The 27,415-nt window shown below is 52.2% G+C and overlaps 2 protein-coding genes across 2 annotated transcripts in view; one reads left to right on the top strand and one right to left on the bottom strand.

Moving 5' to 3' along the window:
* Positions 1 to 3,476: 3,476 nt before the first annotated feature.
* TP53INP2 (tumor protein p53 inducible nuclear protein 2) lies at positions 3,477 to 8,188 on the top strand (the record flags this gene model as incomplete). Its single annotated transcript, XM_079543378.1, has 3 exons — positions 3,477 to 3,600; positions 6,115 to 6,445; positions 7,936 to 8,188. The coding sequence occupies 3 exons, from the start codon at positions 3,477 to 3,479 to the stop codon at positions 8,186 to 8,188; spliced, it is 708 nt and encodes a 235-aa protein (XP_079399504.1).
* Positions 8,189 to 16,756: 8,568 nt separating this feature from the next.
* Positions 16,757 to 27,415, bottom strand: part of NCOA6 (nuclear receptor coactivator 6) — a gene marked incomplete at its 3' end in the record, with an annotated part of 31,633 nt that continues 20,974 nt past the window's right edge. Inside the window, exons 10-13 of the mRNA XM_079543505.1 lie at positions 24,456 to 24,524; positions 22,461 to 22,497; positions 19,652 to 19,800; positions 16,757 to 16,803 (exon numbers count right to left, since the gene is read on the bottom strand). Of these exons, the coding sequence (XP_079399631.1) occupies positions 16,757 to 16,803; positions 19,652 to 19,800; positions 22,461 to 22,497; positions 24,456 to 24,524 (302 nt within the window). The remainder of the gene's footprint in view (positions 16,804 to 19,651; positions 19,801 to 22,460; positions 22,498 to 24,455; positions 24,525 to 27,415) is intronic.

Genomic DNA, 27,415 nt, shown 5'->3' with positions numbered 1-27,415 from the left:
CGGCGCGCAGGCTGCGCCAAGGCCGCGGGACTGCCGGCACGGCGTTATTTAATGGAGAAGCGCAGGTTCCAATAAGTCTCCATTTAATTCCGCCCCCGGTGAACTGGCGGCGGGGAATCGCCACCCGCTGTGCCGCGAGCCCGGGCCGTGACGCAGACACGCCGCCCCGCTAATGACCGTGCCCGTAACGCTCCGTCCGCTCACGGACCATTTCCTGCCTCCCGCCGCCACGTGACGGACTCGGCACGGGATCCGCCCGCCCCGGTCCGTGCCGAGCGCGAAGGAGCAGGGCTCGGTGTCCACCCGACGCCCAGGGCTCTGCCGGCCGGGGCACAGGGGCCCACCCGCCCCTAACGGGGCCCGGGCACGGCCGGTCCCCGCAGCCACGCAAAGGGCACGCGGGGGCCCCGCAGCCCCGGCCGAGCTCCGCCGCAGCCCCGAGCCCCGCGCCCGGCCCACGCCGCCGAGCCCCGCCCCGCCTCCCGCGGCGTCGCCTCCCATTGGCCGGCGGGCGGGGGCGGGCGGGCCGCTTTGTGACGTCACGCTCAGCTGTCGGAAGGTCCCGATTTGTGCGGGGCAGCGGCGGGCGCGGGGCAGAACCGCGGAGCAGAACCGGGGACGTCCCGCCCGCGGCGCCCGCTCCCGCCGCCCGCTCCCGCCGCCACCTCCGCGCCCCCACCTCCGCGCCCCCACCTCCGCGCCCGCCGGCGCCGCGCCGCTGCCGCCGCCCTCTGACAGCGCCCGGTGCCGATACCGGCAGGGTGAGTGCGCCTTGCGGGAGACGGGGGCTCCGGGGTGGGCGGGTGTCCGGGAGCGGCGGGCGGCGGTGCGGCGGGGCTCCGGGCCGGACTCCACGCGAGCCTTTGTCTGGCGGCGGACGGGGCCGGGCCGGGGCAGCTGGGTCGGGGCCGCTTCCCCCCCCCCCCCCGCGCTGTTGTTTGTTTCGGCACCGCCGGATTAAGCCCGGCGCCTGCGCCCCGCTCCCATTGGCCGCGCCGGGTTGGAAGGCTGCGGTGACGTCGCCTCATTTCCATATGACATTGGGACGTCACGAGGCCGCCTCCTTCACCCCCACCCCCCCGCAGTGTCCTCCCGTGACCCCGCACGGCCCCGGCCTGGCGGCGGCACCTCCCGGCGGGGTCACCGCGCCGTGCCTGGGGCCTCAGCGGGCGGGGCGGTTCGGTTGGAGATGGCGGCTGTCCGTGGGGACGTGGGGGCACGGCGGTGTGTCGTCCGGCAGCTCCGCGGTGATGCGGCGCTCGCGTTCCCGCGGCCTCACGAGTCGCGGCGCGTGTCCCGTGCCCGCGGGGCTCCCGGCTCGGCTCCGCCGCCGTCACCGCCGCTCCGCGCGGCCCCCGGGCGCCCTCGTGCTGCGGGACGCGGCCTCGGCTGCGGTTCCGCCGCGGGAACGGGCGTCGCTCGGGTGGCACGCGGGGCTCCAACGACAGCTGTTTGTTTGTTTTTTTTCCCGAAGAATAAATTTTATTATTTTTAATTCTCCGAAATAACGCTGAGGATCTTACCGCACCTCGCTGTCACCGTATCTGCTGCTCGTGCGATTGGGTGCAACGGGAAGAACGCGGGGGAAGCGTTTCCCTCGAGGATGAGCCCGTGCCGCCCCGTGGGCAGGGCTGGATGCGCCCGGCTGTAGGCCTGGCCCGGCTCGGTGGGGCGGGAGGCGTCTGCGGGGCTGCGCCTGGGGCCGCAGCGTGGCGAAGCGCCCGCCGGGAGCTGCGAGGCGCGGGGTCACCCCGCGGGGCGGCCGGAGGGGGGAGGGGAGCGGGGCCGCCCCGTGTCCGCGTCCCCGTGTCGCGGTGCAGGGGTCAGGGCTTTGGTATGCCGTGTGTGCGAAGAGCAGCCCTGCGGGCGCTTGTCTAATTTAGGCGAAGTGCGCTGAAAATAGCGCTTCCCACGTGTGCCGGATTCGCGCACCTGATTTGCGCCGCGGTGCGGTGTGTCAGCAGCATCCCGCTGTGCCGCTATGAACGCGGCGGCACCCGGCGCTGCCGTCCTCAAAGGGTGAAGCTGCCGTGGGTCCCCGCGTAGCCCTGGCGCTCTCTGCCCCACTGAGTGTGAGATGAAGCCGCAGCTGGGGCTGCCCCCTGTGGGCTGGGGGACGTCCGACACCTAAGGGAGCCCAGTGGGTGCATCACCCTTGTTTGCCTTTTCCATGGTGTATTTTTATTCTTAGGATTTAGTGCTCCAGGAAAGGGGGCTGCCTGATGGTTTAGAGATGAGCGCACACACGGATGGGTGCTGCTGGAAATGCTGTGCTGTGGTTGTGGCTGTGGTCCCGGGGCAGAACACTGCCATGGCCATGTGCGTGACCAGGGAAGCTCCTCTTGCGCTTCAGTGCTGCAGAGGGAACCTTCCAGGATGATGGACTGAAGGATCCCAGCTGCTGTCAGTGTGGGGGCTTTGCTCCATGTCCAGCCCCGGGGGTGTTTTCATGTCCTTTTGTCTCTGGACCAAATGCATTTTCTCTGCACGGTTAATACTCTGCACCTTGTGTCTGCCATCTGTCTGCGGCTCTCTGAGGGCTTTGCGGCCATTAATGAAATTGGAGTGCTGGCCCCACGCTGAGCTGTGGGGAACTCTTCCCCAGCAGAAAACTGGAGCAGTAATAAGGCCTGGCTGGAGGAGGGCGCTGCCCAGGGCTGGGTGACACAGCCCTTGCCCTGCCCGGGCCGTGGTGCGCTCACTGCCTGCAGCAGTCCTGCTGTGTAGCCCTGGCTCTGCCCCTGTTCCCTCAGCTCGGGTGCATCAGGCACACATGGCAGTGAGTCTGTGCTGAAGTGCCCACCCAGCGGATGCAGTTGGGGTGTGGATGGGTGTGAGTGGCCGTCTCCACATGCGTGGCTGTGTGTGTGCCCTGCACTGCTGGGTTTGGAGGCCCGGCTGGTACAGGCTTGGGGCTTTGTTGTAAAGTAGCAGTGGTGGCACATGTGATAGGGTCACCTTCCAGAGCCGGAGGGTGGCAATGAAATGCATGCAGCTGCTTGAGAAGAGCATCTCTGCAAACAACCCACAGAGAATCTAACAGTAACAGCTTTCAGAATTAAACCAGCCCAAAACAGATTTCAGCACTAGTGAGGCTTCTGGAGGTGAGAGTGCTCCCCAAGCTCTTGGAGCCCACCCCCAGCGAGTGCACATTTCTAACAGAAGTCACATGCAGTGCGTCCTTTGCTGCAGCAGGGGCTGGGACCGCCTTCCTGCTGTCCCCCCACTGGCACCACTCCTCTGGCCTGAATACCCCTGTTCCCTTTTGCAGGCCTTTGCACTGAAGCCAAGTGAAGAACCTCATAACTGCGCTACGCGCCCTGCAACTCAGCAAAGACTTTCAGCAAAGCACTCCTGCCCCGAGGAAGGACCTCCAGCACCGCTGAGCTCTGTGCCCTGCCCTATCTGCCCGTCCCCACATTGAGGCGGGTGCTCAGCAGCTGCTTTTCTCCTGTCCCACCTGACTGCTCCCCACCATGTTCCAGCGTCTCACCAGCCTCTTCTTCAGTGACAGCAGCACACCAGAGGGCCTGGAGGAGCCCAAACCCTTTGTCTCCGAGGAGGAGGAGGAGGATGGATGGCTCATAATCGAGCTTGGAGGTGAGGAATGCAAGGTTTCACACAGCTGCTGAAGGGGCTTGTCTCTCCAGTGCTGGACAAGTGCTGTGATGGCATACCTTGCCCGTTAGTGGGGAGATGCTGCCCTGGGGCTCCTGAGCCCTCAGTGCCAGGATGGGACCCCTGCACAGTGCCAGGTCAGGAGCAGACCCAGGCTTTGGAGTGACCCCACTGTTCACTGAGTGGGGGCAGAGCACTGTGGCTTTGGCTAAGCCAAGGGCAGGCAGGGATGACAGCCACATCCTCTGCAGCCATCTCCAGCTCTGTGATGTGCTGGGGTCTTCTGAGACCAACCAAGGAGTGGAAGATCTCTCTAAAAGTCTTTGTAAGTGTTTATCTGCCCAAAGTGTGCCCAGGGCACTCAGGTGATGTCTGCTGCTGTGCCTGGGGAGCCCCTCCTTGCTTTCTGCTCCAGGGCTGGCTGGGCCCCCCTGACAGCAGCCAGGCCAAACACATTCCTTGGGCATGAGGGCTTCTCCAGCTCCATTAAGATCCTTGGGTTGCTATTGTAGGGTCGATGACTCAGCTGATTGCAATGATCATTTTGTGACCTTTTGCTTGCACAGGCACACGCAAACAGCTGTCTGCACTGCAGGCCTTGGGCTGCTGCTCCTCAGTGCCCGCCAGCTGCCTTTGCAGCCTCTCATGAGCACAGAGCCCAGTCCAGGGCTGGGGCTTGCCCCCCTTGGGGTGGGCACTGTTCTATGAGTCTGTCTCTCATGCACCAAGGAGAGCTCAGTTTTCTGATGTGAGTTGTTCCTTAGGGATCTCTAAGTCAGCTGCAGAGGGACTGGAGCACAGACCCACGGGGGTGGGGGGCTGGGGCACCTCAGTGACAATGGGAGCACTGCAGAGATCTGGACTGGGCAGGAGGGTGACACGGGCTCTGAAGTGCTCCTGGGGTCACAGTTGTGATGTGGGAGGGGATGCAAAGAGCTCCTTGCACACGGGTGTGCAGATGCTGTGCACGGGGGCCAGCGGGCCTCTGTCCTGCTGCTGGCAGTGGTCGCAGTGTGCCCAAAGCGTGCCAGGAGGAGCCACGAGTTTTCCCCCAGCAGAGAAACACAGATCTGTGTCCTGCAGCCGTGAGCGGGGGCCTGCAGCCTCAGTGGGGCTCCAGGGCTGGCTGTGGTTTGAGGGGCTCCTGTTTTTCTGGGTGATTTTTTGTTTTTTAACTGAAGCAGCCAGGCCCTTGGTGCAGAGCCAGCTCTGGGCAGGGAGCCGGCATGGACCTGGCACCCTGCTGCTAATCCCTGCCAGCACCACGGCTGCCTAAGCGTTCCCCAGCCAGCGAGGGATCGAGTTAGTTCAGCCCTATTTTGGAGCCCGGAGTTATGCGAAGCGCTTCCAAACCAAAGCCTCTTGGCTTCAGCCCCGGCCTCTGTGTTGTGGCAGGCGAGCACCTCGCAGCCTGGCTGTCCCCCAGCAGCCTCCAGGTCTCTGACCCGTGCAGTGCAAAATGCACCTGAGTGCACGGCCCCGTGGGGCACAACTCAATGTTATGGCTCCCAGCCGCAAATCCGTGTGGTGTGGGCAGCCCGTGTGTCCAGGGCCCTCTTTGAGATGGATGGGGACAGCTTAGCACATGTGGCCCCGTGTCCTGGGAGCATGCTTGGTCCCATTGACCAGCGCTTGATCCAGGCTCTGTGTCTGCTGCTGGCAAGCAATCTGCAGCCTGGTGCAGCCACAGCTGTTCCTCACCTGCTGTCTACTGACCTGAAGCCAGGTGCACTCCTGTCTGCAGGACTAATTGTGCCGGCCCTGTCCCAGGTTCGAGGAGCTGGGGCGTGTTAGAAGGCAAACACCTGCCTTGTGCTTTGTAATTTTTCCAGCCTGTTTAGGCAGCACAGGCTCATGTTTGCCTCTGATTTCTCCTGTGCCTTCAGCCGGCAGCGGGGTCAGCGCTGTCCGTACAGACTGTGCTGTGCCCTTCCCCAGCAGAGCGTGGTCCTGGTGGCTGCGAGGCAGTGCGCTCAGCTGGCCGGGAGGAGGCGGCCGGCAGGCTGAAGTCAAAGGCGATGTGGAAACATCAGGTGAAGCGCTGATACTCCAAGGGAAAGGTTTTTTCCAGGGAAAAGGTGCGCACTGTGTGTGCTTTGCTTCCACATGTGCACGGTGTAGTTTGCTGCCTTTCTTGAATGGCACAGTTCAGGAGATCTAGGAAAGCTTGCAGACAAAAGCAAGGATTTTTTTTTTTAGCTTTGGCCAAATTTCTTTCTCTGCTTCAGGAAAAGAAAATAAAAGAAAAATAAAAAGGAAATAATTACTGCCAGGATCCCCAACTTTTGGTGAAGCCACCCACCAGAAACCAGTGCAGGGTCAGGGCGCAGGGCACGGCCGCCCAGCTGGCACCCGCTGCGCCCGTCTGCGGCGGCGATGCCCCGGGTGCCTCGCACACTAACGATGCCCCTTTCTCTCCCCCCTCTCCCCACTGTACATGGTGTGTGTGTGTCCCCGCTGCGCCCCGCATGGCTCTGCACCCCGCTTGCTCCCCAGGCGGTGCCGCCCACCCCGGTGCACAGCGGCGGGCAGGGGCTGGTGGCCACGGGTGCTCGGTGCGGCCCCGTCCGGCGCCACCACCTGCCTCGCCACCGGCCCCGGTCCCAGCTCACACCGGCAGCCCCACGCCCACCCTGCCCAGCCCCTGCTTGATGGACGAGAGTTGGTTTGTCACCCCTCCCCCCTGTTTTACTGCAGAGGAGCCCGGCCCCGACGGCGTGGGCAGCAGCCCGATGGAGGACCTGCTCATCGAGCACCCCAGCATGTCTGTCTATGTCACCAGCACCCTCGAGCTGGATGCAGAGGGACCTCAGGACGATGCTGCCGGGTGAGTGTGAGCTCAGGGACCGGGGCGGCCACACACAGCCTGCGACATTTTGCCCGTGCTGCCCAAACCCTGGGGGGACCTGGGGTCGGTGCTTTGAAGAGGTTGGCCTAGGGTAATATTTAATGCCAAACGTGATAAGACTCTGGGACAGGTTGATCAGAGAGGTTGTGGATGCCCATTGTCATAGAGGTGTTTAAGGTCAGCTTGGAGCAACCTGGTCTGTTAAAGATGTCCGTGGCAGGGGTTTGGGTGTGATGATCTTTGAAGGTCACTTCCAACCCAAGCCATCTTGTGAGTCAGTGACACCAGTGTCCTTTTGTCCTACCTGGCAGGGTGCCTTGGCCAGCGCCATGCAAAGACAGCAGTCTCCATGCCTGAAAGTATTCTGGCATGCACTAGAACCGTGTTAACGTGACTGTGGGCATGGGGCTGGCCACGTGAAACCTTTGCTTGCTGCTGGGAAGGCAGTGGCCTTGTCCTGCTCCTCTCCTGCATATTCCATGTCACCCCACTGCCAGGCTGGGCTTAAGCCTGGTGGTTTGCATAAGTACAGCATGAGCAGAGAAGCCCCACCAGGAGAGGGTGGCCCTGAGCACATCGGTGTCCTTGAGCCCTCATTTTCCCCATACAGGGGAATGCTGCAGCCTGCTGCCACCAGCTCTCCCTCCTGGCTCTGCTGGCTCGGGTCACACTCCCACTGTGTGCAGCAGTGGGACAAGGTGCTCTCTTCTTCACCCACCACATGTGGGTGCAGACCTTTCTTTCTGACTCATATTCCAGCGTAATGGGGATAGTTAAACAGAGATGCCATAATCTGCCACCTAACCGAGGCGCAAACAAAACCCCCTGCCATCCCCTTCCTTGGGAGCCTGCAGGATGCAGCCCATGATCTGCCCTTCCTGCACCTGGGGAGCTCTGTCTTCTCCCCATGGCTTTCCCTCACAGTGCTCAGGAAAGCCCTGACCGTGTCCAGCTGACCCAACCCTGGTGCTGCTGTGCTGGGTTGCTGCTGCCCTGTCCCTGCGAACCTTTCCCCCAGGGTAGGGAAGCATTCTCCATGTCACAGCTTTACTATTTACCTAGCCTTGCAAGGCAGAACTGGGGGTGAATCTGTTTGGCCAGGGGATGATGTCCCTCTTGGCCTCCTCCGTTTGCAAAGCCCTTCTGAGGGCCACGGTGCCATCTCTAGAGGAACCTCAGTGCTGGTGGTGAAGGAGGAGGGAGGCCAAGGGGAACCAGGAACTGGCAGGGGAGCGAATCTGCTTTGGGAGCAGCATGGGCACAACAGGGCATGGGCTCCCGCCCATTTCAGCACGGTGGTGGCAGCGTTGGCCAAGCAGGGTCCTGCCCAGAGTATCCCACAGCCCTTGCGTGGTGACGTGTGGGGATGGGCTCCGCATGGAGCGGGGCACAGGAGGGCGGCTTGTGTGCGGGATGCGTGATGGGAGCCCTGGGCACCACCGACCTCTGACGGCCCCGCGTTCCCACAGGGAGGTGCCGGAGCCCCGGCTGGAGCGGCACGCGCCGCACCGCAGCGCATCGCTGTCAGTGAAGGCCGCCGTCCTGGAGAAGATCAGCCAGGCACGGCGCGTGCAGCGGGCCAAGCAGCTGGCCGAGAAGCCGTGGCTCAGCCAGAAGGCGCTGCAGCGGCAGGACCGGGCCCGCCAGCGCCCGCCCCGCCGGGCCCGCCAGCGCACGGGGAGCTTCCTCCACCAGCCCTGCCAGCGCCACTGCAACTACTGACCTCGCCCCGGCATCCGCTGGCGGGGCTCGGCCTCCCACCGCCTCCGGCCCCGGCGCCGCCGCCCCGCGCTCCCTCCGCTCCCCTCACCTCTCCGGGCCGCCGCTCGGCGTGGTGCGGACGGTGGAGCAGCGCGGCGCTCTGCGCTGAGCCCTGCCGGCCGCTACCCCGAAACAGCCCTTCCCTAAACCCGTGGAGAATCCCGATGGTTGCGTCCTGAGGAGCTGTGACATCAGTGCCTTTCTTCACGACGTCGTACTCCTCCAGGTGAACAGACCACGATGTCACAATGCCGAGCAGAAGTGGCGAAAGGGACAGAGGCGAGATTTGGTGTTTGAGGGGAAAAAAGACGACGCTGTAACTGATGATGCTTCCTCCTCCCGTCCCTGCCGGCAGAGCAGAGCACAGGCGGAGCTGCTGTCGCTGCTGCCGGCAGCGCTGCTGGGCCCTCGGCGGCTCCATATCGGTAAAACCAGCAATCCCTCTTCCTGCCCAAAATTCTTCATTGCGTTTTTACCACACTAATATGAAAACCCCACTGCCGTTTGCTTCAGAAAGCCAGGGGAGCTCCGCGTTCTGTGTTTTTAAAGACAACTTTACCAGAAATCTCAGGAAACAAAGCACTGAGCCGGGAGCTGCTGGAGCCCTGCTGGGAGGTGGCGGCCAGGCGCTGGTGCGGCGCGGGAACGTCGGCGGGTCCCCGCAGCCTCCATCTGCGCGCCCGGTGCCACCACGAGCAGCCGCAGCTCCTGTGCTGTGCGAGCCAAGGAACATCAGCTGCCCTGCGCCACCCCCAGCAGCAGAGTGCAGAAGGGACCCGCGCAGACCCCCAGGTGGCAGAAGCACGTTGGAGCTGGCGGCAAGAGAACGTGAAGGAAAGGATGGAAACCAGTGGTTGCAGCATGAGGCCAGGCAGCAGGAGGGCTGCAGGCTGGATCTGTGCCACAGAGGGAGCCCTGCCTGCCCCCGCCAACACTGTGTCGCTGATGGCAGCCACCTCCAGGCCTGGGCGATGCTTGTTGGTGCTGCTGCACTCAGGCTCCTCCTGGCACCCAGTGCCGGCCCCTGGAACTTGCTGCCCTTCACCATTGGGAACCCCTGGAATGGCGGCGTAGGAGCTGCTTTTAGGCAATCGTTGTAGGCCCAACCTCAGACTGCTGACTTTATTTTTTTAAATGAGAGAAAAACCCACCCCCAGACCCTCCTCCAGTGAGCGGCCTCCCAGGTCCCTGAGTGCGGACGTGGTTGGCACTGCTTGCCTGCAGGGCTTACCTTTAGCTCTGATGACACCGTGATCCCAAAAGCACAGGAAGAATGGAAATTTATTTCAAATGCTTTTATTCTAAGCCACACATTGGAGCCTTCCAGATTCAATTCTTCCAGGCCAGTTCCGGTCCTGCTGGGCACAGCGCTGGCTGCCATGCTGCTGGGAGCCCAGTGCCGGGCAGTCCCATTCCTAACAGGAACCCCCATTTCAAACTCTCCTTTCTAATTTCAGTAGCAGGCAGAGTAAAAGTTCAGAGGCAGAAAACAGGCAGTTCTGTTGTGCTGTTTTTCCAGCTGTTCTGGTAAGCACAGAGCTGCAGAGCTTGTTCCCAGAGCAGAGCAGGAGCGAGCTGGGGGTCAGTGCCTCATCCTGCCCACCCTGGGCACAGTCAAGATGCGCAGTTTCATTTCTGTACCGGAGACTGATGGATGGATGATTCCTTGACTTGAGAAGAAAGTTTACATCCTTCGGCTTCCTTGGCTACACGTGAAATGCCTTTTTATTTCTGAAGTGATCCCTGGTACAAACTGGGAGCACTGCTCTCGTAGGAATGTGGCCACAGGCGCTGCTGAGGATGACAGCACTTTTCTCGGGCACTTCGGTGTGGTGAGGAGGGCTGGGTTTGATACCTTGAGTCACATACCACACTCCTGCTCTCTCCCAGAGCTCTGGATAATATCCCCGTTGGCAATGCCTTCAGAGGAAGAATTTTTTCTCTAGCCCAAATGCACATCAAGAAGCTAACTGCCAGCAATTCCTGCCTCCCAGCCATCTCAACCTGCTGTAAGTTCTGCACATCTGAGCAGCCACCAGTCCCAATGGCCCCTGCAAGGAGCTCCCAAAGCCAAGGCTGGGGGATCCACCTCCACCCCTCTGCAGCTCAGAGGTGCAGATGGGCACCGTGCAGCCCCTGGGCCGAATGCTGCCTCATGCACACTGTGTGTCTTGTGTCCACTCCGCTGCTTGCAAGCGTTGCCCCCTAGGAGACTCCTCACCATGTCAACACTCTGCTTCCTGCTCCTCCTGGCGCCAGGGCATCCGCAGCCCCTGCAGAGCCCTCAGTGGTTCCCATCATCTGTTTCAAACAGCAAACGCTGTTGCTCCATCCTGTTTTGGGGAAGAGACTGCAGAATGTTCTGTTTTCCTTTCATCTTTCTGTGCCAGTCTGAGACATTTGTCATCACGCTGCTCCCGACCAACACAGGAAAAAAAGTGGAACTACTATCACACTTTTCATCAATAATATCTTTATAAAAGGTTAATAAATTATTAACAGTGTTCTAATGAAGAGGTTAATCCAGAGACGTAGCATCCCATGGGCGAGTGGAGTGCACTTACTATGGTGAATAGGCTCCTGTGGTTCCTCCCTCTGTTGTTTGCACACTTGCTCATGTATTAATATCTATTAATCACTGATTAACCCCGTACACGGTGTGGATTCACTTCTCGCACTTTGTGACCGACACTTCTGTTGCTGTGGCAGAGACACCTTTGAACTGCACTTTGCAGAAGACCTGTGCTGCTCCTGTCCTGTCCAACGGTGATCACTACAGCCAGCCTGATACCAAATCTCCTGCCCCACTGTTCTAAGATCAAGGAAAACCCTTCGCACTGAGGTGACGAGCCTCCTTGAATCTTAAAACAAATGAAAGGTGCTTAAAAACTGAGAACTTTTTGGTGTGCACAGGTGTGCACGTGTAAATATTTTCAAACCCGGTGTGGATGTTCAGTAGGTTGTTTTGGGGTTTTGAGTTTTTAGTTTTTTGCATCCGGTCTTTTTGATTTGTGAGTAGCTGTGTGGTGCTCCTGGCGGGAGGGGAGCACAGAGCAGAGAGAGCTGTGGCCGCGTCCTGCTTGGGCAGTGGGGCGAGTTCTTGGCTTTGTTTTGTTGTGCAGGGGGAAGCTGCAGCGTGGGCTCAGGGACAAATGAGTTGGCTGGGGCCCATCATGGGGTGCTTTTCTGGACACCTCCATTCGGACGTGGGTTCCGTTGCTGCCCATGAGGCCGTGGTTACTCACCTGTGCAGAGCTGTAGGGCTGTGTGCACTGTGTCCCCTGGGCAGCGTGGAGTGGGGATGTGTGGGCATGGCATGAGAGCAGTAGCTGCATCCTTGTGCTGTGTTATCTCCGATTCCCTTGTGTTTATCCCCACATCCACGTCGTACTGCTAGAATGGAGCAGGCCAGTTCTGCTGTAAATAACCCAGCGCCGACTGACGCCTTGAGAAAGCCCCAGGATTTGGGCAGCCAGACGGCACCGTCTGCTTCTGTGCAGCAGTGTGAGGCACTGGGGTCAGAGAGCAATGCTGGGGCAGGCAGGCAAGGATTGCTTTTGCCACTCTGGCAGCTCAGCGCAGCCACGTCCTGCTGTCCTGTTCTGGCTCTGGCACCGGGAGCCGCAAGGTGGGGCAGAGGGCTCTGAAAAACGCAGCCACAAATGTGCTTTCCAAAACAAGTGCTGTGAAGGCTCGCTGTAGGGAGGAAATGGTTCTTTCCACAAGAGTCAGCTTTTCTATAATGGAGAAGGCTTCATGCATAGCTCATCCCAAAGATCACCTCCACAGGAGTATTCACTGTACCTCCAGGCACGTTGCTAATGAATAGGTAATTCTATGTTTACATCTTCTCTATTCAGCCCCACCGGGCAGGAAGACGCACAGCCGTCCTGTTCTGCTCAGAGCGAGAAAATGCAGAAATAACACTGCACTGAGGCTTGAGACACTAACGGCACAGCTTCGTGATTGCTCCCACAGAGGCTCAGCATCAATTCCAGTGCCTGGCAGCACCCAGGCCTCCCCTGAATTCCCACGGTTAGAGCAGGCCTGCAGAGGTGTGCCTTGATTTCACTTTGATTCCAGCTGCCAGTGGTTCAAAGTCGTGAATATTACCCCATGTAATCCAGGGCTCAGTCCTTGTTATGTTAATGTGACCACTGCGTCTTCCGGCCTCAGGCCACGTTGTCCACGTTGTCCACGCACCAGGAGACGGCCTTTGTGCTTCTTAGAAGAGGTCCGTCTTTATTGAAAACTACAACTCTTTCTTTATAACGTGAGGCAGAACAAACCGTGCAGCTCTGTGGAAGGCCCCGCAGGCAGACAAGGTGTGGGGTGCCCACCCCATCCACTGCACTGCACTGGGGGTGTTGCTTTTCCAGCTCAGTCACCAAAATGCTGTTAGAGGGAGTCTGCCACACACCCTGTGCCTGTCAGCGTGTGAGCTCACAGTGTGCAGACCTGACAGGAGCTTTGGCTCCACTGCAGCTGACAGCACAGCTCCTGCCGCTGCTTTGCATTGTCTGTGCAGCGGGGCTGGGGGGGGGGGGGGGGGGGGGGGGGCAAGAATATTTTATTCCCTTCAAACGGAGGGGGAAAGAAACCAGCACTGTAAATTCCTGCTTGTAGCTTAAAACCAGGCTGCGCAGCCATAGGGAGCCCCATGCTCCTCCACTCCTTCACCTTCCCCACTCACACTTATTGGAAGCTGGTCGCAGGCGTGCCCAGGTCTTGCTAAATCTTTTCTTTAGCTCTGTTTCATCACAGTTACACTTTGGGAAAGCGGGGGGTGGGAAAGTGCAAGGCGTAACAATAAAATAGTAATAGTCGTTTTTTTTTTCTTGTATCATAAATATACCTGTACGGAGCAATGGAGCATTGCAACATTTTATTTATATGTATCAGCCCTACGACTAGGTATTCTGCTTGTAAAACTCACCTACACTTACTTATTGTACATCTCTGTGCTGTATGACTGTGTATGTGCCTTTCACCCTTTTTTCATGGTCTGTCATTTTTTTCTTAAACAACTGCAGAACTTGAATAAATTAGTGAACCGCAGTTAAAAGTCCTATGCAAGGGATGACTGGGAATTACATTTTCAATGCTGCTGCGTTTCCACGTTGCTTTAAAAAGCAGGCACTGGGATCCGCAGAGAGCCTCACAGGAGGAACGCCCCCGAAGCCCCCTTTCAGCTGCTAAATCCGCCGGGCAGCTTTGAGGCGCTCAGCCCCCAGCACGGCTCCTCACCGCTCCGTGCGCGAGGCCGGGCGCTGCCCCAGGACGGCGCTCCACGTCCGGCTCTGCCCTCCACGTGCTCTCCTGAGGAGAAAGCGCTGCCAGGGCTGAGCAGGATGCCTTACGCCTTCGCTCGGATGCTGAGCGGGTTGTGGCGCGGCGGAGCCCCGCTGTGCAGCAGTGCCTGTCACGTCCTGCCGCAGGGGACCCGGCGCTGCCCAATGCCTTACACCGGTGGGACGACACTGACACCGCGATTTTGGAGAGGAGGAAAAAAGCCCCACGTTTTCTACATCACCGATGCTGTAGGACCGAACGCTCGTTCAAAACGCTAAGGGAAATCGTCCTCTGTGTGTGTTGATGTGTAAAATCGATGTAAGTGAGGTTAGTAGGGGAAGGATGTCTACTTCTTGTAGGACTTTGTTTAATGTTTGCCGCGTGTCAACAGACTGAGGGACACGGCTGCCTGGAACACGTTACGTAGTGTGCCTGTGTGTGTGTAACCTGGGTTTGGTTGTTAGATCGTAATGCCGTCTTTTGACTGAAAAAAAAATCTAATATAAAGAAAAAACACAAGAAATAAAAAAATATATATTTAAAATCTATTTTACGTGTATTCCTCTGAAACCTACCAGTACATCTGTTTACAAACTGTCTGCAAAACAAGGTTTTGGTTCTTGAAACAGACTCTGAAAAATCAATGCTGTACTTAACAGACACGAGTCAATAGAAAACAGTCCCCTTTGAAGACAAGGATGAGAAGAGGGTGGCACGGGCTGTCATTGCAGAATTCTTTCCCCATTTGCAAGCCCTAAAACTTGGAAGAAAAGTGTAAAGACATTTGAAATAAGTTTCACTCACGTGGGAGATAAAGCATGCCTACAGTAAAGGCGGCTGACCACAGCAGTGGCTGCCCAGAGCAGCTCCATGCACACAGCTCCAGCTTCTGCTCCAGGACCTGAAGGGCTGAGTCCGATCCACTCCTCTTCCACCCAGCGTTCCTCGTCCCTGGCCATCCTGGGGACTGAGGTACGATTTTCTTGCAGATGGGTGTGGAAAGCAGGTGACAATATTCCAAACATGGCCTAGCATGTGCCAAGGAAAGGGGAACGCTCACTTCTTCCCTTACCCACTGTCTACACCTCCATTATCAGCACCCGCTGACCCTACTTGTCCCCCAGCACCAGGTTAAGCTCTCAGCCCCAGGCTCTCCTTGCCCAGTGAGCACCAACACGAGGCCCTCCCACCCTTTCCCCAGAGCAGCCCTCCTTTCCCAGGGCTCCCATGCACCCTCTCCTTTGGCCTGCCCACATCTCCCTAGATCATGACCATCAGCTTCCCCTGTGGTGGTGCTTTCTGCAATCCCGAGTGCATCCCTTTCTTCCCCACCTACATAAGACGACCCCTGTGGATATTAAAAGGAACCCTTCTGCTTCGTGGGTGCAGTGCTGCAGTTGGTAAGGCCGAAGCTAAGCTCAAAAGCAGATCTCGCTTTCTCACATGTAGCACCAATACCTTCAGGCTTCGCCCTCTTCCTACTCACAGAACAAGGACTTTGCCTGCAAACACAATCCTTCAGTTCTGTGAACTTTGTCCAGTTCTTCATCCCCCAAAACTGGCAGGCGGTGGCAGCAGCCAGGCCAGGCCCAGAACATGGAGAATGCTGGAGTGGGCAGACGGGCAGGATGTGAACAGCAGCACTGCAGCACAGCCCCTCCTCCTGCACGCAGCAACGAGACTTCTGAGAGGCATGGGGCAAGTCTGCTTTGTCTTCCAATCATCCCACATAGGGAATGAAACCAATTTTGTGAGCTGGACAACTGAAATGAGGTTAAGAAATGGTGAAAGCTGGAAATAGTAAAAACAGGTCACCCCAGAAACTCAGCTGGCTTCCAACTGACTGCATGTGCGTGAAATATGCACACATGCAAATAAAAGACAAAAATCTTACAGGAGCTGATGCTTTCCCTGGCAGCCAACCTCAGAGCACCGTGGTGCAGGACAGGGCTGTGAGCAGCAGGGCAGGGCCAGGCCTTCGGGAGGGGGCAGCACTGCCACACCACAACAGCTTCTCAGAGGCAAAGAAAGCAAGGAGCTGAGCTCTGACAGCAGGGGAGGAAGGGGAGAAGTTAGCCTTGCTTGGTTACCTATGCACAAATAGGTTATTTCTGCCATTACAGGAGGTAGCAGCTGGCAATTCATGTATTTTAAATGGGTTCCTAAATATAAATGTAAAAAATCCATTGGCAAAATGGAAAGGTATAAACACCCACTCGAGCACAAAGCGAGCCACCATCTAAGATGACTCACTCCTCCATTTCTCCCCATGAGAGCTCCCTGGAACAAAGAGGCTGACCTACTTTCCCTGGCAGGGCACACAAACAGTCGCTGCCATGGCCGTGCAGCCCCACGCAGACACGCTTCAGGCCAATCATTCCAGATCTCTTCAAATGCTGCACGTTTTTCGGCTCCGTTTCCTGCTGAGCGCCTGTCTGTGAGGAGAGCTGTCTGCTGGGTGCCTCGCTGTGCACTCACTGCACACAGCCCGGGCCTGGAGGGCGGCCTTGGAATCTTTTTCTTGCTTCACCGCAACAGCTGCACTGGTTAATTCATTTGTGGCTCAACAAATTCCTTTCTGAAGCTCCATATAAGGAGCTTGTAGGCCCAGGGCTCTAAATAATCCATTCGGTCTTCCCGTTTGGAACGATGCTGTTGCTGCTGCTAATAATAATAGAACCCAAATTATAGGACAATAACATTTATTTAGAGCATGAGGGATTCCACATTATACAAACCCATAAAGTCATTTTTGTTTCACTGGTCCGTTTCTACAACAAATACATCAGGTCTACTATATAATAAAACTATTTACATTTCCAAACAAAATTGGGTCTGTTTATAACCCTCTTACTGCTATTCACATACAGTACTTAAACAACAGCACAATACGTTATTTTAATACCTAAAAATGACAACCCTGTATTCTAATTTGTTTATGAAAAGTGGAAACAAATACATTTACAATCATCTCCCCTCCCCTTCCATTTCTTACAAACACATTAACCTAATGTGCTAACCCTGGACTTCACTCTCTAAATCCAGGGGGTTTTAAAAAGAATTCAGTTTTTATATCTATTTGCTTTTTAGGAAAAAAAAAAAAAAAATCATTGGGAACAGTATAATATTAAAATGACTTACTGTACAGAATTTTATTTAAAAAAGAAAAATCACAGCTCAAAATCGCTATTGGTAAATTCACACTCATTTACAAGTTTCATGTTTCCATGCAGTTATTTACTTGGATTTTCTTCTTTTTGACTGCATTGCACTGGCACTCGTTTCTGAAATCAAGAGAAGAAAAGAAGCATGGATGCTCAGTCGGTAACCACTCCCGTGAGGCGCAGATCGCCCTCTTGCCACTCTAAATCACAGCAGGGAGGGCTCGGGGCCGGTCCCTCTCCCCTGGCGACGCAGGCTGCACCCCGAGCACCGCCAGCCCTGCGGCAGCACAGGGCGCCCTGCAGCTCCTGCCGCATGCCTGGCGCAATGGCGCGGCCTTACAAACAGCAGCCGTGTGCCTCAGGCTGCTCTTGAGCATTAGCCCCACACCTCACACCTTGCTCAGCCACAGCACGCAGTAGGGCTCTGCAAACAGCACCGCTCCGCACACAGGCTGCAGGATTAGATCCGAGCACAGGACTTGGAGACGGCGCTGTTTGGAAAGCCAGGCCGTGCTCTGCGCCTGCCACGCGATTGGGAATCGCTTTGTCCCAGCCCGCGGGGAACCAGGGCGTCAGAAAGCAAGTGTCTTCAGTGCACGTCACAATCCACAGAAAACAGCTCGTGCAGAAGGATGCAACGCACAGTCCTTAGCTGCATGACAGAAGCACTCGCAGAGGCTACAGTGAGACTGGGCGGTGCTTTCAGTGCACTTACCAAGGCACGGCGCTTCCGTTTCAGAACGCAAAGACAAGAGCACTGAGTAAGCACTAAGGGCATCTGCATCTTTATATGTTCTAAAAATGCAATTGGAAACATGGGCGATGTGTCTTTGGCTCCTTACAGTATTTTCCAGTAGCTGCTATGGCTGTGTGCATTTGAGAGTCCAAGGGAAAACATTCCCCAAGGCCTCTCACACTGGAAAAGCAACGACACGGCTCCACGGCTATTAAACGCTATCTTACAGAAATACCCACTTCTCCAAGTTTCACAAACCCAAAGCTACAGCAAACACTGGGCAGCCCTTCCTGGCAGGGCCTTCTGACAGCTGCAAACCCCAGCACAGTATCAGCTCCCAGCAGTGGGACCAGACCTGGTGGGCAGAGTGCTGGCCTCCAACCGCTGCTCCCTGCTGCTCCTCCAGCAGAGCCTGTCCTGGCCTATCCTTCCCATACACCTTGGTGCTCATTCGGAGCACCTGGTCCCAAACCCCTTTTCTCTGTCTGTTATGCTGAAGTTTTTTCCTAAATGCTTTTTTTTTTTTTTTTTTTTTTTTTTTTTAAAAAATAATGGCCTTAATCAGTCTCTACTTCAAAAGTCAAAAGTCATTTTATTCCCAACCCTGCACTCTCCTAAGGTGGATTAACAAGTTTCTTCGGACACTGACCGCAGACATCCAGGTGGAGGCCATGTACAAAACATACAGGCTTCCTTACTTATGTTTCACTAATAAACGCACAGAACACAGTAGGCACACACCTCTTCTTGCCTCCCACACTCCATCTCATTGATCCTTCATGCTGTGCCCTTGCAGAGAAGCGCCTTGTTTCCCCAAAGCTCTGCAGTAGGCAATGGCTTGCATGGAGATAAGGCAATGGCAGGGAGCAGCACGCAGCAAGCCAGGCTGCTGGAGAGCCCTCAGAACTGCAGTACTTCCACATACAGGTTTCAAAAACAACAATTTTCCTTACAGAGGTAAACAAATGACACAGTTGGTACAAAGTCCCTACACGAGTGCTGCTATGCTTCAATTTAATGTTCTTTTGTGTTCTCATATGTTCAGAATTTGAAGTGCCACTGGTTGTCATCTTTAGGTTCACTCATTACAGCACACTTCAGACAGGCTTGAGCTCCCCAAGGTATCACCCAATCATTTTACATTTACTTCACATTTTTCAACCTTTTCTTCACATCATGAAAGATAACTTAGCCTGTTACAATACAGACTTCTGCACAACCCTGCTACAAGAGGGAACTCCAATTAAATTCAGCAGGCACAGAACTGCAGAACACAGAGGGCCCTCCACGTGACACTGCACGCTCACACACAGCTGGAAGTCTCTCAAACTCTTATAAGTGTAAATACTCTTACCAGCAAACTTTGGTATCTTCAATATGGAAAATGGTTACTGAATTCAACTTGACTTCTTTTTATAATGATGATGTATTAATACCTCTGTGCTCTGCTAGTTATCTTTAAAATACTGGATGAACATTTCCTCTACCCTCTCGCACAACCTGCGTCCATCAGAGCTGCTCTGACCCTTAAGGCGAGGAGCTGGCACTGTTACCTGGAACCGCAGAGCAGCAGCACAGACTGTGCATCCTGGTAACAAACGTGCACACCTCACAGCTGCTGTGTGCTTTGTGCAGGACTGCAGCCCGTATGGAAGTAAGGCACGTGGTAACTGCCAGCGCCAGGGGCTGACACCTGTGACTTCAGGGCTTGGGGTGCTCCTGGGAAGGACCCCCGGGGCTGTGTGAGTGCATCCCCTGTGTGCTTGCAGGCTGCCAGCTGGGCAGCGCTCTGTGTGCCTGCACGCAGGCACCTGGCTTTGCAAAATTGACCGTGTGCTTAGAATGACTTCAGTATTGTTCTCATGTCTTTCAGAGTTCAGGAAAAAAGCCCTGATGCTTTTTAACTCAAGTACAGTCCACTAATGACACATTTCTGTAAAGAGAGTTCAACTTCAACTAGGCAAGCATGCCGATTACTTTGTTGATTAGTACTGCAGAAAACCTGTTCCACAAACGTAACAATAAGAAATCCATACAAGATTCACTGCCAGTACAGATGTAGGTAAACACGTGAACACCAACCTGTGTCTAAAACCATTGAGCCCAGAGTTAAAAGCACACAACGGGTACAAACTGTAAACCAACCACAGTTACGAGCCAGTTATCGAAAGGTTATTTTGGGAGCACCTCACTTCCTGCCCGGTTCACAGAAATGACGGCTGTGCATTTTACCTTTTGCGGTGCTGGATGCAGATGCTGGTCTGGAGGACCTCTTGCGCTGTCCATTCTCTACAGTTTCCTGTGAAGCGGCAGAATCCTCTGTTCTTGAATTTCTTCTACTTGGAGTTTTAGACTTTTCACAATTCTCTTTTGTCTCATTACTAATAAAGTGGGACAAAATATTTCTGATGAAGTGTAAGAAGAATTACGGATTTCTATGCAACTCAGACAAGCTGAAGGATGGACCGACACAGGTACCAGTTCCGGACTATTAGCACTGAAGGTATGAAATGCTAGAGATACCAGAAGTTTTATCAGATGAAGAATGACCTGAGTAAGCCAGAGTATAGTCCATTTCTATTAAAAATTATCAGAGGATACAGAATTGAGAAGTCCTCAAAGAGAATATTTTCAACATTAGAAGACCAAGAAATTAGATGCATTATAAATTGTCTGCTCTGTTTTCCACAGGTGCCACCATTACTGAAGTCTAGGAAAAGCAAACAAGTTACATTAGAGACTGCTATGATATGGGAATACAGAGTTGAAATTGCAGGTGAACATAAGGAGGAATTACGAACCCTTAATTGCCAGCTCTTGTTTCTACTAAAAGGACTCTGCTACCTGATCTACATCATTTCTTCACGTAATAGAAAGCGTAAAGATTATTTAAAACTTTACTGATGTTTATGGCATACTTCTGTTATAAGGAACAGTAATAGGCCGTGGAAACAGTAGGCAGTGTGGAAATCCATGTTTCTTGTTGCCGAGACAACATTTGGAGTGTAATGTGTTGCAATTAAACTCCACTTATGCTTTATTAGTATTTGCCCTGCAAACTCACCCTAGCAACTGGGCTTCTCTTTAAATTATTAATGCCAGACAATTTCTGATGACTATGTAGCTCCTGAACATTAAGCTAAACGTATCTTCTGTGAATTAAAAGGCAAGCGACTAAGCAAATAAATAAATCTGCTGATAATAGAAAAGAAGAACGAAAACTCCTTTCATGCCCTTCTTCTGCTACTTGCAAGATTTCACAAAATGATGCCTTAATCAGAGAACTGGTGGGAAACACAAAGCAGGCCTGTGCATTACAGAGGTCCTGCAGTGCTGATATTTCAGAGGAAGCTCTACTTTATGAGAAAGAAACGACTACAGAGATTTGCAGTTTTAAGTAACAGCTGAAACAAAACACACTTGGCCAATCTAAGGAAAGACAATCAATCACACTCTCAAGCAGGTAAACAGAGTAAAGGAGAAAACGGAAGCACGTGGATTGTCAGATACAAAATAAACATTGAAAGCAATTTCCCCACAAGTCATCAGTATGGGCAGTCAGATCACAGGACTGGTCTTCCAGGAGGGAACCAGTAAGCAACGATGGCCAATTGCTTCCAGGGCTACCTGGAGGTGCATGGCCAACGGCACCATCAGCTGCAGTTCGCTTACTGGAGAAAACAGCTGAAGAGTTCAAATAAGTATCCATCGACTTGGATTGCTCTGTGGGGAACAACAACTCTCCTCTGGTTTTCTGGTTTCAGAAGGAACTGAAATTGGCCCAAGTAAAGGATTTCTAGTGCTCTGCATGCTGCACAGCTCCTCCAAGGTGTGTGTCACGTACCACGCCACCTGGGGCTGGAGCCGACCCCCGTGAATATCAGACACCACCAGACTTTACCTCCCTCTGAACACTTTTCTTCTTTCCAGAAAAAGCATCAGTACAGAAAAATTGAAACAGAAATGTACTTGAGATAATTGGATGTACTGAATGACAGTCAAATACAGAGAATCCTCTCATGTGCCAACTGTCTCACCTTCAGCTTATTAGAAAAACTATCCTAAAAAAAAAAACCATCAGCCTTCCGGTCTGTCCTTGATACAACTCTGGAAAGGTCCCAGCCCATGTGAAGGGAAGCAGAGGCAGACGTTTGATTCACAGTCTTTCCTGATATGAGAACGTACATTGCTTTCCCTCCCTTACCCGCTTCATTTCCTGATGGGCTGAAGCAAGCTGCACCATTAACCCCACTTCTGGTACCACTTCCCTTTGAGCAGGGCAGCACCGAGACCACAGCCAGTGGTACCAGCAGCTACCAATGAAATCTTACAGGTTTGACATCAGAGCTGCCAGAGCATCTGAGCGCATCTGAGAGTCTTATTTGTTCCTTGACATCTGAGTGCAAGAGCCAGGTAGTTTTAGAATTAACAGAAACTGATCTTGAAGATGCTATTTTCTTCTGACAGAACACAACCATTCAAAATTTACTCTTTAATTATCAAAAGTCTTAACTAGGACAAGACAAAGTTTCTGTCAGGCTTTCCTATCAGGTTTCAGCAAAGCATCAACAGGAAAACAGAGGAAATCTGCAGAAAACAGTAACTAAGGCACATATAAGCTGTAACAAGAAAAAGAAAGCCTTTACAAAGTCCTACTTTCAGAAAACAAAAATTCCCAACAGCTGTTCTGCAGGCTTCTGGGGTTGCATTTTTAATTTGTCCTCAGAAAATACCAAACGCTAGAAGCACCAAGACCCCTCCAGGATGTGGAAGGGGCTGAGCAAACAGGAGGAAACTGCCCAGAGCACGAAGACAGACTTGGGAGAAAGCTATCTTAAATTCTGCATTTCAGTCACATTTTGGAACAGTTTCCTAGCAGAATTCCTGAGTAGGGAAGAAAAGGTTTGGCAAAGAAAGTGAATAACCACAGCAGAAGATATATATATATATATATTTTAATTTGTGCAATTGAAGCAAAGAGGAAAGGACTTCCCTGCATCAAGCTGTATCTATTCTGAATCTATATAAACTATCTCCTTACCTTTGACCAGCAACTACTGGAGCATTTGTTTCAAGTTCTACAAGAGAAAAAGATAGTTTTTAGGCCCGCTGTAGAAGTACATACTTGCTAACAAGGCATGGCTATTTCACAGTTCTCTCGTTACTCATTATGTCTGACCATTAAGTGTCTCTTGTCTACTGTTACTCTCAAAGCAAATCCATCTAATGCACCCAATGAGGCAGACATCAGGCAGTGCTCTGATGAGGGCCTGCACCAGCTGCAAAAAGGAAAGGTTTCTTTTAACTCCTGCAGAAAGAAACTGCAGATAAACTTTCTAATAAGAATTACAGTCCTCTCCCTTATAAATTCTATGTTAGTCGGCTTATTCCTTTCAAGGCTTCTACATTTTTATTGTTTTAAAACTTAAAAATACTGATCTGAATCTACCGTACAACTGACAAACATTTTTCTTTAACACAACCACCTGAAAGCAGTATCTCCTAACGAATTTTGTAGGGAGGTGCAGAAGGAACACACGCTTCTGAAGCCCAGCTACACTTCTGCTAAGGTGGAGACTGCTTTTGGAGGTGCCAAAGAGCACTGTGCTCTGCCTTCCTCCTCCCTCCTAGTGATATCATAAATAACTCTGCTTTTCCTTTGACTGTTCACAGCAGCACTGATTTCTGTCATGTGATATTTCCAATCCTTTTTTTTTTATTAGTTTAATTGTCCATCTTTTAATTACCCCCATATCTACCATTTTGCTGAGATGGAGTACCTCTACCTGATCACTGAGCCTCTTGTGAGAAACTGCAACTGATCTAGAGATTATCACTGCACTATCTTAGCTTGCTGTTTAATGACTGCACTGCCTGTGCTGGCCTCCACCTCACCTTTACCTTTCAGTGTTTGTGGCAGTGGCTTTGTCTTTAAGATCAATTCAGTGCTCCACATTTGCTGTAATGCACACAAGGAACAAAGCCATGAAAAGAGTCAGAGAACAACCCTAGCCCTGCTATGGAACATGAGATTCTTCAGCGAAAGTGTACGTAACTGTGCCCAAAAACTCATCTCAGTAAGAAAAATAGAATGAGGAAGAAAAAGTTGCTCTTTCTTTCTACCGAAACGTGAGTAGGCAGAACAGCCACAGCAAAAATCAGTCAGACCAGTGTTTTCCTTTCCTGAGCAGGAACTCTGTGGCTGCACACATGGCTACACGTGTGCCAGTGCGAGGAGACACGTGGCACCCTGGCAGGGTGTGTGCACTCCTCGAGAAGGGAGCTTGATGAAAGCAACCGAGGACAATTTTTACTTTTCTCAAGCTTTACTTCTAATCACGCTACACACAGCAAAGTGATGGAAATGGCACTTCTCATGTCCAACTTCACATCTGCCCATTTTCCTCATTCATCTTAGGAATTACTTTCATAAAACACTGTAGGATTGATGTATATGATAATAGATGGCAACAACAAAAAGTCACCTTTGGGTTGGAACTAGGTGGTCTTAAAGGTCTCTTCCAACCCAAAGCACTCTATGACTCTGTGATCTGCCACAGCTCCATCCCTGAAACAATGCAGAGTGCTCTTTAAAAGCTTTGAATGGAAAGATAAATAAATGAACAAAGGTTCAGAACTCTAAAAATTAATCTCCCAGTACTGCTTTGGGAAATATTTTCAGGAGCGTCCTACGCAACAAGGAAAACTCCTATTTGTCCTTAAAACTTCAAAGCTCAGACACGCTGAGTGCATCACTGTGAATCCAGCCTTTCACGACTGCGACTGAGATCTAAAAGCTGCCTTGGTGATTTCTTGCTTGCTTTATTCACCCTCCTACTTGTGCTCCAACGAGGCTTTGGAAACTTCTAAGGCACAACATATATAATAAAAGAAAACAATCCCCCCAAATAAAAATAAAAAAATAAATTAAAAAAAAAAAGCCAAACTAGCAAGCTTATTCATGATTTACCATTTTCAGTTAGAAACATAATGAGCTTATGTCACCTACATTCTGCTTTTCCAAAGGAAAATTTACCTGTTCTTTGAACAGTACTTTCTGTTGTGGCAACTGAACTTTTTTTCTGCGTTAAATGTTGAGAGGATGCTAGAACAGAAGTGGAGGGGAAAAACCATTATTTTCAAACGGAGTCACAAGATTTTTTTTGCTGTAAAAGCAGCAATTGGGCTGCTTTTACAGAACAAGGCATCTTCCAACTTACTTCATTTTTACATTTACAGATAGAATTGTTGTAATCCGTATTCTATTCTTCCCCCCTCCACCCCCCCCAAAAAAAAACCTCCAGCTCCTCAGTTTAAAAACAAACAACAAAAACCTCTCACACCTAAAACCATCAGCCAACCTACCCCAAGCAGGTTTTCCCAAAACACTTCAGTGATGCAGCTAAATATCATCCAGTGTATTTTTAAGGGCAGTGTTTTGCCACTGGACCAAGAAACTAAAGAGAGACCTAAAAGAGGTCTCTGTTTTGCATCCCTCAGCTTCACGCTCGTTTCAGCAGAAGTCTGGAGGAAAAACAGCGCCGTTGTTAGTGAATGGATACCATCACCTTCAATTAACATGCAGAAGTGCAAGCTGCTCCCAGAGGCTCCCAGGATGTCCTTAGTCAATACGACATCATGACTCGACATTTTGTTTAGGTTGCCTTGTTAAAAATAATATAATAAACCAATACCTGTTACACAAATGCCTTCCAGTCTTCTTTTGGGTGTAATCATGAACTTAGCAAGAACACAGACACATAAGGGTTCCAATTTAGATAAAGAATATTCTTTCCATTTGTAAAAACACACGTACATTCAGATGCCTACATCACTGTCCCACATCTGAAGAGAACGCAGCCCTCTGCAGTTGGAACAGCTTGCTTCAGACTTGAGAATAAATGAATCCCCACTACTGATGCTGAAGGTAGGGACATCTATTTTTTTCTTACACACCAAGAAGCAGTGAGAGCATTTGGAAAGTGCTATCACTGCTTCCTGCTCTGAGACTGCTGTACAGACTTATATCATGCTGCTCCTGCCAATAACTTTTTCTTCTAAGAAAGCATAATTCCTTCTGTGCAGCTCAAAGGCAGCATTTCCACCTTCTGGCAGCATCCAGCTAAAGGCACACAACGAGCCACAGGGAAAATTTAGGCTTAAATTGAAGCTCGTTTGCACTGATTTATGTGGGACCTATTTTCCATGCTTTTGTCTTCCAAAAGACAAAATCCTTGTCCAAACTGACAATATAAAGCACAATGGATATTCAAATTACTTTAAGAGTGATGGCTTATTTCCACATTGCTTCCAACAGGTTAAAATGGCATCAAGAGCAAGCAGTGATGTCATGAATAAAGTCTGTCAATGCTAAAAGTAAAATTATAAAGGAAACAAGGTAGAAATGAGGAGATTTTCTGTTACAACACACAATTGAGACATAATTGAACTTCTAAGTATCTCTCTGAAAAGAACATTTTCATTTTTTCCTGTGCATAATTTATTTATTTACTTATTTTGCTAGAGTTCAGCTATTTCCCTAGAAGATGAAGGTTCCCATTGGAGGGAACTTGTATTAATAGGATTAATACCCAATATCAGAATTAAGTCTATATATTTAAGTAAATTATAAATGTTAAAGGACTCTGAGAAGACCAAAGCAGATCCATGCACCTGACCAGTAGGGGCAAGCTGGCAGGGCTCATTGCTAGAGCTTTAAATTAGATTCGATGGGTGCAGGGAACGTACTCCTGATGCACAGAGAAGAATCAGGGAACACTGCCACTTCAGGAAGCTGTGGGGGAACACCTCAGATTTCCCCCAGAGATTTTTGCAAGGGCTCCTCCAAAAAGGCAATGAGGCCAATAGCCCAGCAGAGCTGCCTCTGCACAGATGTGTGCAGCAGGGGAAATCAGCAGGAGGGGATGGAAGCCGTGGTGCAATCAAGAAATGCGTTGGGTTCATTCGTACAACTGGAATACTATGATTGAGGGCAACAGGCTTTTCAGAAAAGACAGACAAGGTAGGAGGGGCAGGGGCATCGCCCTCTATGTTAAGAGGCGGACAGCGTACAATGAGCTGCCTCTGAGAAACAGCCGTGCTCATGCAGAGAGCTGGTGGGTGAAAATATGGGACCGGACCAATAAAGGACATCTGGTGGCCAGGTCTGCTATGGGCACCTGATCAGACGCAGCCTGTGGATGAGGCCTTCGTGCTTCAGCTCCAAGAGCCACTGCTCTCACAGGCTCTTATCCTGATGGGAGATTTCAACCACTTGAATGTCTGATGGCAAAACAGCACAGCAGCCTGAGAACAATCCAAGAGACTCCTGGGGTGTGCTGATGACACAATTCCTGGTTCAGGCATCGGACAGGCCAACCAGCACTGAAGTACTACTGCATCTGGGGCTCACCAAAACAGAAGAAATCATTAAAGAGGTTCAGACTGGAAGCAGCCTGGGATGTAGCTGCCACGCTTTGGTTGAGTTCAGGATCTCAAAGAATGCGGGCTGGGCAAAGAGTCTAGTCAGGATCCTGAACTTCAGCAGAGTGAACTTCAGGCTGTTTAAGGAATTACTGGAAGAGATCCCATAGGAAACTGCCCTTAGGGACAAAGGAATAGAACAGAGTTGGCAGCACTTTAAGGATACCTTTCTGAGAGCACAAGAGCTCTCCATCCTCCAGCAGAAGAAATCAGGGAGAGGAGACAGAAAATCAGCATCGCCGAGCAAAGGGGAATGGTAAAATTGAAGGAAAAGAAGGAATAGTATAAGCAGTGGAAGTGGGGATGGACGGCCTGGAAAGAGTATAGGGATACTATACAGATGTGCAGAGATAGCATCAAGAAAATTCAAGCATAGATGGAATTCCACTTGGCAAGTGATGTAAAAAATAACAAGAAGGGTCTTAAAAGACTGGAGATACATTGGTCTTAGAAAACAACAGAGAGCATACCCATTCTGATAAATGAGAGAAAGAACTGGCTTCTTCAGATACA

The sequence above is a fragment of the Tetrao urogallus genome (assembly GCF_951394365.1).
Source record: "Tetrao urogallus genome assembly, chromosome: 16".
NCBI lineage: Eukaryota > Metazoa > Chordata > Aves > Galliformes > Phasianidae > Tetrao > Tetrao urogallus.
This window is presented reverse-complemented; position numbering and strand designations above follow the sequence as displayed.